The sequence below is a fragment of the Leptonotus elevatus genome, chromosome 12 (assembly GCF_054856555.1).
Source record: "Leptonotus elevatus isolate MCC_2025b chromosome 12, RoL_Lele_1.0, whole genome shotgun sequence".
Lineage (NCBI taxonomy): Eukaryota > Metazoa > Chordata > Actinopteri > Syngnathiformes > Syngnathidae > Leptonotus > Leptonotus elevatus.
Genome location: NC_141250.1, coordinates 20,205,301 through 20,217,294, shown reverse-complemented (window position 1 = coordinate 20,217,294; position 11,994 = coordinate 20,205,301). Strand labels below are relative to the sequence as shown.

The 11,994-nt window shown below is 40.5% G+C and overlaps 1 protein-coding gene across 2 annotated transcripts; it reads left to right on the top strand.

Annotated features, from left to right (window-relative positions):
- Positions 1–8,200: 8,200 nt before the first annotated feature.
- On the top strand, positions 8,201–11,936 carry LOC147164973 (pancreas/duodenum homeobox protein 1-like). Of its 2 annotated transcripts, none has more exons than XM_086091652.1 (3): positions 8,201–8,719; positions 9,586–9,746; positions 10,977–11,936. In XM_086091652.1, exons 1-3 carry the CDS (start codon positions 8,290–8,292, stop codon positions 11,313–11,315), a joined length of 930 nt encoding a protein of 309 aa, XP_085947778.1. In that variant the 5' UTR covers positions 8,201–8,289; the 3' UTR covers positions 11,316–11,936. The 2 variants fall into 2 exon arrangements, with proteins under 2 accessions (XP_085947778.1, XP_085947777.1); XM_086091651.1 differs by having other exon boundaries at positions 9,583–9,746.
- The last annotated feature ends 58 nt before the right edge of the window (positions 11,937–11,994 follow it).

Below are 11,994 nucleotides of genomic sequence, written 5' to 3'. Positions count from 1 at the left end.
TAGCCATTATCACATCAATATAGGCCAGCATAGAGGAAGGAGGGGAGTTCGGGGTTAAGGGGGGTTCAAAAAAGAAAAATGAATCAAGACCCCTGCTGCACCATCTGCGGATTGCTGAACATGCTTCAACCACTTTGCTTCAATTTGTTTTCTTTGTGGAGTAAAGCGGAGTCATCGGACCATTTTTCATCCCTTTAACAAAATCGGCAAGAGCGGTGTGCAGCAGAAACCTTTTGCCGATTATTTCCTCGTGTTGCATTTTAAAAATAATTTCAGATGCAGATTATTATTATTTTTTTTTTTTTCTTGATGGAATGTTGGTGTTATCTCCATAGTAATTTTAACGCCGGCCTTTCCTGTTGTTATTTCTTATACTTAATTTCCCTGTTTTAATTGGTCAATAGCATTCTCACATTTGCAAATTATTCACTTCCCCCCATTATTATGCACTAAGATTCCACAAGGCTGTGCCAAAACATGCAGACTTATGCTAAAAAGCAAAAAAAAAAAAAATCTGCAAAATCCTATGAGAACACCCGGTGGGAGTTCTTTCTCTCGCTGTAACGTATTTTTGACAAGGTGGAAGGAATTATAAGCAGTTTGAAATAGCAGCGTTAGCATAAAACCTTTGGACTTGGGCTACCAAATGTCAGGAAAAGCCTACTAGAAAACCTGACCTTTTAAACCTGGCACTTTAATTAGTGTGTGCTATCTCCCATCTTACATGATTTTGAATTTCTGAGCAACATCCCCATTATAAGAAGGTGCGCTCTCATTTTTTTACACGCACAATAAATAACCTAGCGTTTGAACACGGGTGTGTAGACTTTTAAAATCCACCGTACCGACCAACCTGTTGCGTCCATCGTTACTAAGCTTGTGCATTCAGCGGTCCAAAGCGACTCTGTGTGCACCTGCATGGGAACGAAAAGCGCGTGTGATCCCAAGCAGCTGTGAAGCCAACAGGCTTTAGCAAATAGCTTCTCACATCATCATTAGGGGCCTTATCTGCCAACATTAGGCCTTGCAAAGCCGCCGTTATGCGAACGCGCCGGGGAGATAAGAGGCGACTCGGAATAAAGACGGAAGGTTCCGGGCTAATCATTTGTCATCAGTGAGTTGAACTGGCCAAATCGGCTGCCGGTATTCCTGCGCCGAGCGCTTCGAGTGAAATTGGCTAAGCAGAAGGCCGGGAGGAAGCAGACTGAGCCAAGGTGTCGTTTTAAGGGAAGCGGGGTTCAATTTAGGGGGATTGAAACCTGCCGCCGACCCCCTCCACAACATATATCAGACGGGGACAGCCCCCTCCTCTAAACCTGTCGACTCGCCCTCTGTCGCGAGGAGTCGAGATGGTTTTATCATGGTTTTTATTTTGATACAGTTTGACACAAAAACTACAGCTGAACTTTTTCTGGGGCTGGAAGACTTTCCAAAATGGAGGCAATTATGAACAGTTTGAAATAGCCAAAAGCTAGAAAGCAACCGGGAAAAAAAAAAGTCTACTAGAGTAGATATACTTTATTTGGAGCTGTTTTCCTTCCTTTGACAAGGAATTAGGAACAGTTCAAAATACTCAATTTAGCACAAAAATATTTCGGCTTCTGTTGGAAAGCAAAAATAAATGTCATGAAAAACATACTAGTGATGGACCGATATGTTTTTTTCAAGGCCGATTCCGATTATTAGTAGTCAAGGAGACCGATAACCGATATTTCAAGGTGATAATCATTTGCAGTAAAAGACAAAAAAAATATTGGCATCAAAATTAAAAAACAACAACTTTTCATTTTAAACATACAAAGAATTGACGGCTTTGTTTAAAAATTATAACAAAAATGGCATGTGCAATGTTAAATTTTAAGCAAGTAAATTCCTTAGTTGTTTTTTATTTATTTATTTATTTCTAAATAAAAAGTGTAGGGAATTCCCAGTGTATACGAATGCAGCAAATAATTGTTTTTGGTTTTTTTTGTCAGGGTTTGTAAAATATTTCAAAAGATCTTCGCAGACAGTAAAAAAAAAAAGAAAGTCTGAATATGTTTGAAATGTCTTTGTGACGAGTAAAAACTGTCTGCCAAACATCTTCGAAATCCTGATGGAAACCCTAAATTCGCTGTTTGACACAAAACTACAGCTGAACTTTTTCTGGGGCTGGAAGACTTCCAAGGTGGAAAAAAATATGAACAGTTTGAAATAGCCAAAAGCTAGTAAGCAACCGGAAAAAAAAAAGTCTGCTAGAGTAGATATACTTTATTTGGAGCTGTTTTCCTTCCTTTGACAAGGAATTAGGAACAGTTCAAAATACTCAATTTAGCACAAAAATATTTCGGCTTCTGTTGGAAAGCAAAAATAAATGTCATGAAAAACATACTAGTGATGGACAGATATGTTTTTTTCAAGGCCGATTCCGATTATTAGTAGTCAAGGAGACCGATAACCGATATTTCAAGGTGATAATCATTTGCAGTAAAAGAAAATAAATATTGGCATCAAAATAAAAAATAAAACCTTTTTCTTTTCATTTTAAACATACAAAGAATTGACAGCTTTGTTGAAAAATTATTTTAAAAAATTGCATGTGCAATGTTCAATTAAGCAAGTAAATGGTTTCCTAAAATTTCAACATAATTCCTTAGTTGTTTTTTGTTTTGTTTTTAAATAAAAAGTGTAAGGAATTCCCAGTGTATACGAATGCAGCAATTTTTTTTTTTTGTTTTTTGTCAAATGTTTCAAAAGATCTTCGCAGACAGTAAAAAATAAATAAAAAAGTCTGAATATGTTTGAAATGTCTTTGTGACAAGTCAAAACCGTCTGCCGAACATCTTCGAAATCCTGATGGAAACCCTAAATTCGCTGTACGTTCACAAGCGTTCGCCGCTCAGTGAGATACCAGCTTCAGCCGATATTTGTCAAAATGCCAAATATGAACCTGGCCGATAATCGGCCTATCCCTATTTCTCGGTCCCCGAAAAACTGGCCTTTCCCCTTTAAGAATACCAAATGTCAAATATTGGAATTGGCGAGCCTACTCTGCATGATTGTCTCCTGCCTAAATGGAAAGGCTGTAAATCACAATGACTGCGACCTAAACCTGCACACGTCCCTGATGTGACCTTTCGTCCTCCTCCTCCTCCTCACTCGAAGAATACACGTCGCTCTGCCTGCACCATAAAGAGGAGCGGAAATACAATATTGAGATGAGGCGCTACGTCCACATCATTTCAGGCGCCGATAACGAGTTATGGCTCGGCACATGTACGCACACGTGCACGCCGCGCTTGATTAAAGTCAACACGCGTGAATTGGTGGGCGTGTCCGCGCGCCGTGAGGCTAATTGGACTGACAGGGAGGAGAGAACGATGAGGACCAGATGTAAATAGCAGGAGGGGGGACAAAGAAGAGGGACGGGGCTGTTAATGAGTTTCAACTATCCCAGCTGACTTTGAGCGATTGGTCGCCAGCACATATATACAAAAACAAATTTTCACATTTTAGAGTTTTTTATGGGGCTCCACAGGGTTGAGTTTTAGGGCCTCTGCTTTTGTTTTCCAATTTTACACCGAAAGAAAAAGAACGTGCAAGCCCCTTTTCAAATGATAAATAGGCTTTGAAATGAGAGTGTTTTCACCACATAAAGAAGGATTCCATTTCATGATTATCCCAAAAACTTGAATGAGGACAAATCAATCTTATCAAATGTCGTGCTGAGACGTTGGACCTCTTCTCTCCTCTTGGTTGTGTCTCCTAAATTTTATTTCAGAAAATGTTAACATTGTTTTCTTGAAAAAGCTGAAAACCTATATATATATAAAAAAAAGCAAATTTATTCAAATAAATAAATACATAATAATATAAAATATTATATAATATATATAATAATTCATATTTTTTAATTGTAAATAATTGCATGACTTCAATAGTTAACTCACGATTAATCACAATTTTTATATCTGTTCTAAATTTTTCATACTCTGAACATAAAAGTGGTAGAAAAAATGTTAAACTGATAGAAATATGGCTGCATCTTTTAGTCATTTACACAGTCATTTTGTAATAAATCAAAAAATTGAGTTGAAATGAAAAAGATGTACTGCACTGTAAAAAAGAAAACAAGTGTGATATTGATTTCGGTCGAAGTCATTTTTCTGCCGCTAGATGGCATAATTGCATTCGTAATACATTGGTGAGAGCTCCGTGCATTTTTCTTTTCCTACTGAGAGCTATCTCGTCTTGAATATGAACTAACTTGTGACGTTCAACTTGACCCCAGTCCTCACAAATATATGCATTATTTTTAAATGTATTGCTGCTCAATTTTGACGTGGACGTGTCTGCGGCGTTGGGACCGAAATTTCCCCAGTACAGGTTTTCCAAGTAAGGGGCGGTCATTAATCGCGCGTTAAAAAAACGAGTGGCGTTAAAGGAAATTTTAATTAACGCACAAATACTGCAATGAATTATTTGTCGTTCCCACCTGGATGCGAGCCAATGGCAGCGCACGTTTAGACAAACACAGCTAAAGAAGAACAGGGGTGTGTAGACTTTAAAAAAAAAAAAAAAAAAAAAAAGTTCTCATGTAGAATAAACACGTGAAGTAATTACGTGGTTTCGAGAGAGCAACAGATGTTGAGCAACTCTCCGCTGGCCTACTTTTTGTGTGATAAATAGTCCTTACGTGTGTCCGAGCCCTCCCCTCATTCACACGACCCCGTTTAGAACTAATTAGCTACATGCCCCCCCCCCCCCCCAGCCCCCCCACGCCTGACCTCATCCTCCTTCTGCACTCTTCCTCCCCGCAGGTCTTAATCTCATTGTACCTCGGTCTCATTGTTTACCGCGCTAAGTAATAATCATCGGAGCTCGGCTGCTCGGCCTCCGCTCCGCCTCCGCTCCGCCTCCGCTCCGCCCTCCTTGTTCTCCTCATTATGTCGCGGCCTCCGCCGTGACAAATGTCATTAATCAAGTCATTCGGAACCACCGTGAACCTCGCGAAACCCCCCGCTTCGCTTGTACAGGAAGTATTTCTAATTCCCCGGCGGTCCATTAAGGCAATCGGAGCGGGACAAAAGATGTAACAATGGCAAACCAAAAGAAGATATTACAATTCGCACAATGAGGACGGCGGGCTGTTTGCTTCTCATGCCCGGGGAGGCTTGCTTGACGCTTTGGGAGGAATTTGTGTACGGGAGAAGATCATTGCAATTAAGCACTCTCAAAACACTTGAGTCAAAAATGGACCGATCTACTACTTGGGTCTATTTGGGGGGGTTTAAACAAAATGACCGGTTTTTGGGCTTGTTTTGTACTAAACAATCCAACTTTTGGCAGGTTTTAAACAAAATGGCCCAATATTTTTATCGGTTGTTTTAAACAAAATGACCCAATATTTTGGGTTGTTTTGTATTAAACAATCAAAGTTTGGGGAAGTGTTTTAAACAAAATGAACCAAATTTCTGGGATCGTTTTAAACAAAATGACCAAATTTGTTGGGTTGTTTTGAACAAAATAACCCAATTTTTGGGGTTGTTTTTCACTAAACAATCAAACTTTTGGGGGTGTTTTAAATAACATAATCCAATATTTGATCGGTTTTAAACAAAATGACACAAATTTTTGGGGTTCTTTCAAAGGAAATTAGTTTTTGGGGGGCTGGAGGGGGGGGGGGGAGTGTTGTTTTGCACAAAATTACCCAATTATTTTGGCCCAATTGTTTTTAGAGTGTAAAAACAAGTTTTATAATTTTTTTTATATATTCATTAACTGACACAAAACAAGTTCAAAAGAGTGTTCTCCATGTTGTCGGCTATTTTAGAAAATTTTGACTGACCTTTCAAGAGAGTTTCCTTTCTTTAGTAAACAAAAAACAAAAAAAATCAAATCAAAAAGCAGAGAAAACAAGCATTTCATGTTCCACTAATACTTTTTTTGCATTTCCCGCAGAACACCTCTGGATCTTCCGTGGCATGTTATCGGTTGGGAATCAGTGCAGTCAAATCTGAAGCTAACGCACGAAAATGGCAGATTTGTTCTCGAACGTTCCTGCGCACCAAACAGGGATGCCGTAACCTTTTCACCTCCCGACTCTGGTGCGATGGCAGACGTCGCCCACTGCGTTAACCTCTTTCAATTTGGGTATGAATGCGAGCAAGTCAATGGCGAGCGGAGAGAGGAAGTTGCTTTGAGCCTCTTGGGTTTGCGACACCAATTTGTGCATTTTTACTGGCAAGTCTTTTTTTTCTTCTTTTTTTATTCCATGCATTTTCGTCCACTGTAAGGATTTGCGAGCATAAATATTGAACACGTTTGACATTTACGACTTTTGGCCTTGATCAGTTTTTGAGTCAATCCTGGCGAAAAAAAAAACTCTTAACGCAGTCCACATTACAGGATAATCATTTAGAGATAGCCGATAATCGATTATCGGCATGTGTGTACTCTGTTTAAAAAAAAAAAAAACAGCAAAACTTCTTATGCAAATCAAGGACGCTTCAGTAGAATGAATTTCCCCGCTTGAATTTATTACATGGAAATTAGTCGTCAGAAAATCGTCACGAAACGATACTGAGATAATAAAACGGTGTCTCGCAAACACGCACGCACGTGATTATCCGGCAGGTGTTGGCGTGTTTGTCTTTCAAGTGGTTTTGTTTTCTCAAGCTCGCCGCAGCCTCTTATCGGTCCAACGCGAGCTGCTAAGAAACAAAAATCCCCTGCCGTGAAAAGCGAGTGCAGGTTTTTACGAGACGATACTTTCTTATCGTAACCCGACGGCAGAATAGAAAAGTAAGTAAGAAATGAAAATCGTCCTTGACCCCCCCCATGTGACTGCATTCTACAAAGTTGCCGGCGCCGTTCCGCCGTCGTGCTTTCAGGCGCTAAAAGTGACGCGTAAAACTTCCCAGCTGCCACCTGTGTTTTTAATCTCAACCTGATTACACAGTGTTTGTTTTTTTTCTTTTTTCTTTTTCACACCTCGTTGGTCCGCACCGAGGACAAAATGAGTTTACTGCCTTTTATGACTTTGAATCTGCTTCCTGCATGCGCGCGCTGATAAAACGGCAGCAAATCGCCAACGTGCGTTGGGCTTCTTCTCATAAAACGTAATGAAGAGTTAGTCGTAAATTGATGGCTTTCCGCAGATTACGGCCGTACAGATGTGACATGCATGTAAACACGGCGCGATAACTAACGAGTGAGAAAGCCACAAAGTTGAACTTTTTGGAAGGCGCGAGTCTCGTTAAAGCTGGCCGAAATGTAACAATTCAGAAAAAGAACAGCACGTCAACGGATGGTGGTATAGTGCGATGATTTGGGGCTGCTTTGCGACTTCACGACCTGGACGACTTGCTGTGATTGATGGGAGCGCAAATTCTGGAGGAAAATTTCACATTTGTAAAACGGAATTTGACTAGCATATTTAGAGAAACAAAACAAAGCAATTTATTGTAGTTCAGGTTAGTGTGGGAGACCTTTTTTTTTTAATTTAATTAAAATTTTATTTTTTACAGTATTATAAGAAAATTTCTTCATTTTGGTTTGCAGAATGTGCTGCTAACTAATCATGTTAAAATGTGAAATATATATATATACACACAGTAAAAATGTAACTCCCGTAGTGTTAAATTGAACACTTTCCCTGAGTTGATATAGTTCTCACCAGTTCCGAGTTAATTTTACAAAAGTGTTAAAATGTAACTAATTACAACACGCATAGTGTTATTATTTGACACATAAAAAGTGAACTTTAGACATTTTAAAGTGTTATCTACTTTCACCTGTCAGTGTTATTTTTTTTCCACATTATCAGTGTTATTTCTTAACACTTAAAAGTGTTATTTCCTTTCATGCTTTGGCGTTATTTGTCATAGTTTTGCTGTTACTTTTAACCATAAAGTGTTTCCAACTTGAAATTGTTCATGTTCGAACTTGGAATTTGCCACTTGAAAATGAGAAATGGCGTCCATCGCATTATGTATTGCTCAACCTTTTCTGCAACGCTTCCGTATATAGTACTTAATATTTGAGTCCTTTTGTCACCTCTGCTGTGCAGCCAGTTGGCCGAAGGTTCCTGGCCAATCACAAACGTCGCAGACTTTATAGCTCCTGGCTCTGACTTCTTCCTATTCAGCCCACTGATGAAATGGGTGTGCGTGGTTTTTTTTTAGTTTTTTTTTTTTTTTTATGTGCTTTATGACTTGACTGGAGGGCCTCAAAAAGGAAACATCTCCAGACAGGAGGAGTAATAATATCAAGTGTGTCGAATTTCTCCTCCAGTTAAAAGCTCCCAGGATGTCCTCTCACCTGGAGAAATCCCAAAACTTCCGCATCGAGGCTCTCCTGGCTCACCACTCGGACCAGAGGCCGAACGGCGACGGCGCATCCCCGCAGGCGGCCCTGCACGCCGGCGGGAGCCCGCGGTCCGAGACGCCCTCCCCTCGGCCCCTGAACGTCACCCTGGCCCATTCGGGAATGACGCCCAACGCCGCCGCCTACAACTTCTCCGAGGTGGGATTCGCCGCCGTGCACGCCGGGGGGTTCCTCGGAATGCACCCGAGGTGCGCGTACCCGCAGCCGCCCGCCTTCGTGTATCCCGGCTTCCCGCAGCTGGTCCAGCAGTACCCGGGTCACTTGAAGGCGGCGGGCGGCGTGGCCGGGGTGCACCCGCTGGAGCCCTGGATCAGAGCCGGGATGGCGTTCCCGAGACTCGGAGAATATGGAGGTGAGCGCGTCCATAATTTCACTGTTTATTTCCTAATCGCATTCCATCAATTTCTCAGAAATTGTTGTCACCTGCAAGTAGCTGCTATATGACCACATTTTCTCTAATTCAACTTTAAACGCATTTGTTGCAAATTCATGTGAAAACAGTTGGATTTAAATATAATATAATAATAATAATAATAATAAAAAAAAATAAAAATAATGTATATACTTTCCTGTTGCTAACCAAAACAATAGGCTCGGGACAGTGTGGGTTAATGCTAAATTCCGTCTGTTCGTGATGATTTGTCTCCTTAAATGAGATGCAAAAATGACAATAAATGTTTACAGCGTTTAGATAATGGACCTCCGTGGGAGTTTTATTTGCTTTTTCAGAGCGATATCGTCTGAACAGAGCTGGCACCATTGGACAATAGAATACGGAGTACTTTTTAAAATATTTTGAAATATATATATTTTTTTAAAGGCAGGTTATTAGGCTACTAACGCTATATTGGATTAAAAAAAACAACGAATGTAATTTCATGTAGAGTAACACAAATACAATCTAGGCCGCAAGATACTATGTTTTATTTTTATTTTTTTTATTTATTTTTTTTAATTTTTTTCCTTCTTTAAGATACTATGTTTTATAATACAATGAGCAATTGCGAAACAAAATTATAAACTACTGCCCAAATAACGCATTTTCAAATCTATATGTGTGCCCTGCAATGAGCTGGCGACCAGTTACCCGATATCGCTCTCATTGACAGCTGGGATAGGCTCCAGCATGCCCGCGACCCTAATTGAGGATAAGCGGTTCGGAAAAATGTACGTATGGATTCAAATGAGAATGCAAATCCACGCTGTGTCCCGCAGCAGCACCGGCCCAAGCAGGTTTGCTGGGCAAGTGCCGGAAGCCCAGGACGGCGTTCAGCAGCCAGCAGCTGTTGGAGCTGGAAAAGCAGTTCGAGCTCAACAAGTACCTGTCCAGACCCAAACGTTTCGAGGTGGCCACTTCGCTCATGCTGACCGAGACGCAGGTACTGTCTGTAAAAAGCGCCGATGTCGCGCTGCGAATGTTATGTTGTGCCGCAGTACACAAACCCACCGAAGTCTGCCAAGTAGGCTCGCGTGAATGCCAAAAAGCGTTCATTAGCATTTTCCTGCCACCCGTTATACTTTGACATGCATCTACTTGCACGTAATTAATCAGATTCACATCGTTCTACTTTCATCACATGTCAAAAATTCATTCCTCGCGGGCTCTTATTTTTCTCATTCCCAAAATTTTGAGGTCTCCCGAAATTTCTGAATTTGCAACCGAAAAGTCCCCATTCATTCCTAATGGGGCTATCAACATGCCGCATGTACTCGGTTCCCGTTTGAAATTCAAAACATTCAGCTCATTCAAATCACCTTGGGAACGACTTGCCAAAATTGTCCATACATCAAAAATGTACCATTTTTCACCGCTAAAAATCCCACCAGAAATTGATATTAATTCCCAATAACACATTCAACAAAACAGATTCACATCATTGTTCTCATTTGAAATTCAAAACATTCGCCGCTAGGGGGTGTGAATTGCCAAGCACCTGGCGATTCGATTCGTATCACGATTCATAGGTCACGATTCGATTCGATACCGATTAATCCCGATACAAATCTATAAATTGATTATTGCGATATATTTTTTTAAACTCAAATTTAGTAAATACTAATCCGTAAACTTGTACATGTATACTGTAAGATTTGTATGAAAATGTATTTATTTTATCTGAAACTTTAGGCTTATAACTGAGCCACTTTATTTAACAAACAATCTGTTGCGATCTGTTTCAAGTTTGAAAAGCATTGAAATAAAATATTAAGGCTTAATGTTCCATTAATATAACACTCTTCCATGCCTAAGTAAGACGTTTTGTTGAATATTCCCATAAAAAAAATTGATGTTTAAAAATCGATTCGGCTGCATATCGAATCGATTCGAGAATTGCGCGCTGTAATATCGCGATATATTGCCGAATCGATTTTTTTTTTTTTTATCGCCCCTATTCGCCACATTTAATTCACCTTGGTAACGGTTTTTAAAACATGCAGAATATTTCCCCATTCATTCTCATCCATCCACATCATGTATCAATCCGCATCATTCTGTAACATTCCACTGTAACATTTCAGCATTCACACACAATTTCCTCCAAAATTGCTACAGTGCACTGCCCCCGCAATGTTCCAACCTTTCTTGTTGAACACTGCTCTACCCCCAGGTTAAAATTTGGTTCCAGAACAGGCGAATGAAATGGAAGCGAAGCCACAAAGCGAAGGAGCCGGCGAACCCGGCGAACCCGGCGAACCCGGCGTCGCCGCTGAGCGACGGCGAAAGAGCGGACAGTGTCCAACTGCAGGCGGACTCTCCCAGCTCCAGCCTGGAGGACGAAGATGAGCTGGAAGGCGAGGAAGAGGACGAGGAAGAGGATCCAGGCGTGCCGCCGGCCTCTCTGGGCTCCCTCTTGCGGCGTGCCGGTGGAGTCACAGGGAACTACAGAGCTTATTTGGAAGAGGAGCTGCAGGAGGGAAGTTCAAGAAGAAGTGGGGTTTTCCCATAGTTGTGGCGTGTGTTTTGATTGTTTGTATATTGCTCTGGAGAGGACAATGAACAAGGGAAGCAGGTGCACAGATTTTTATTTATCACCGGCTGTCATGGTAAATGGTGCCGGTTTATAAAACCACGATGATACTTTACACGCATTTCAATTTTCTACATTGGCTGTAATGATTCAGATCGTCAGATTCCATTCAGACTTGGAGGGCGTTTGTATGCGTGATAATAAAATAATTTATATTTAAATGTCATCCAGGGCAAGCATAACTGCATTTCAGACTTTCTGGCGTTACATGACTATTGGTGCTTCCTGGTTTGGTTTATAAGCCACGCTAATGTACAAAATTGGTCCAACTTGAATTAAACATTTGCATTTGACGTGATGGAAAACTGCAGACCAGACGATGGAAGCTAACGCTTTACATATTACATATTTGATTGAACTCTAATTGTTAGTTAGCCTGTGTCTTCTTTCAAATGTTTTCAACGAATGTGACTTTGTCAAAGTTATTTAAGAGTCCTATAATTTAATATATTTACCTTGATTTTGTAACTGTGATTTTCTTTCGTTCATTTTTTTTTTTTTGCATCTAATTGCTCAGTAAATAAAGTTGACAAATGGCAACGAGACGCATTCGATTTGGATTCAATGGCACGCATTATGCTGGATTAAATAAACGCCA

What these genes read in the sequence shown, in the direction of transcription:
- LOC147164973 (XM_086091651.1), top strand. Translation starts at nt 8,290, where the DNA reads ATGTCCTCTCACCTGGAGAAATCCCAAAACTTCCGCATCGAGGCTCTC. An exon ending in GAGACTCGGAGAATATGGAG is followed by an intron (nt 8,720 to 9,582) that starts GTGAGCGCGTCC and finishes TGTGTCCCGCAG; the next exon opens with CAGCACCGGCCCAAGCAGGT. An exon ending in TCATGCTGACCGAGACGCAG is followed by an intron (nt 9,747 to 10,976) that starts GTACTGTCTGTA and finishes CTCTACCCCCAG; the next exon opens with GTTAAAATTTGGTTCCAGAA.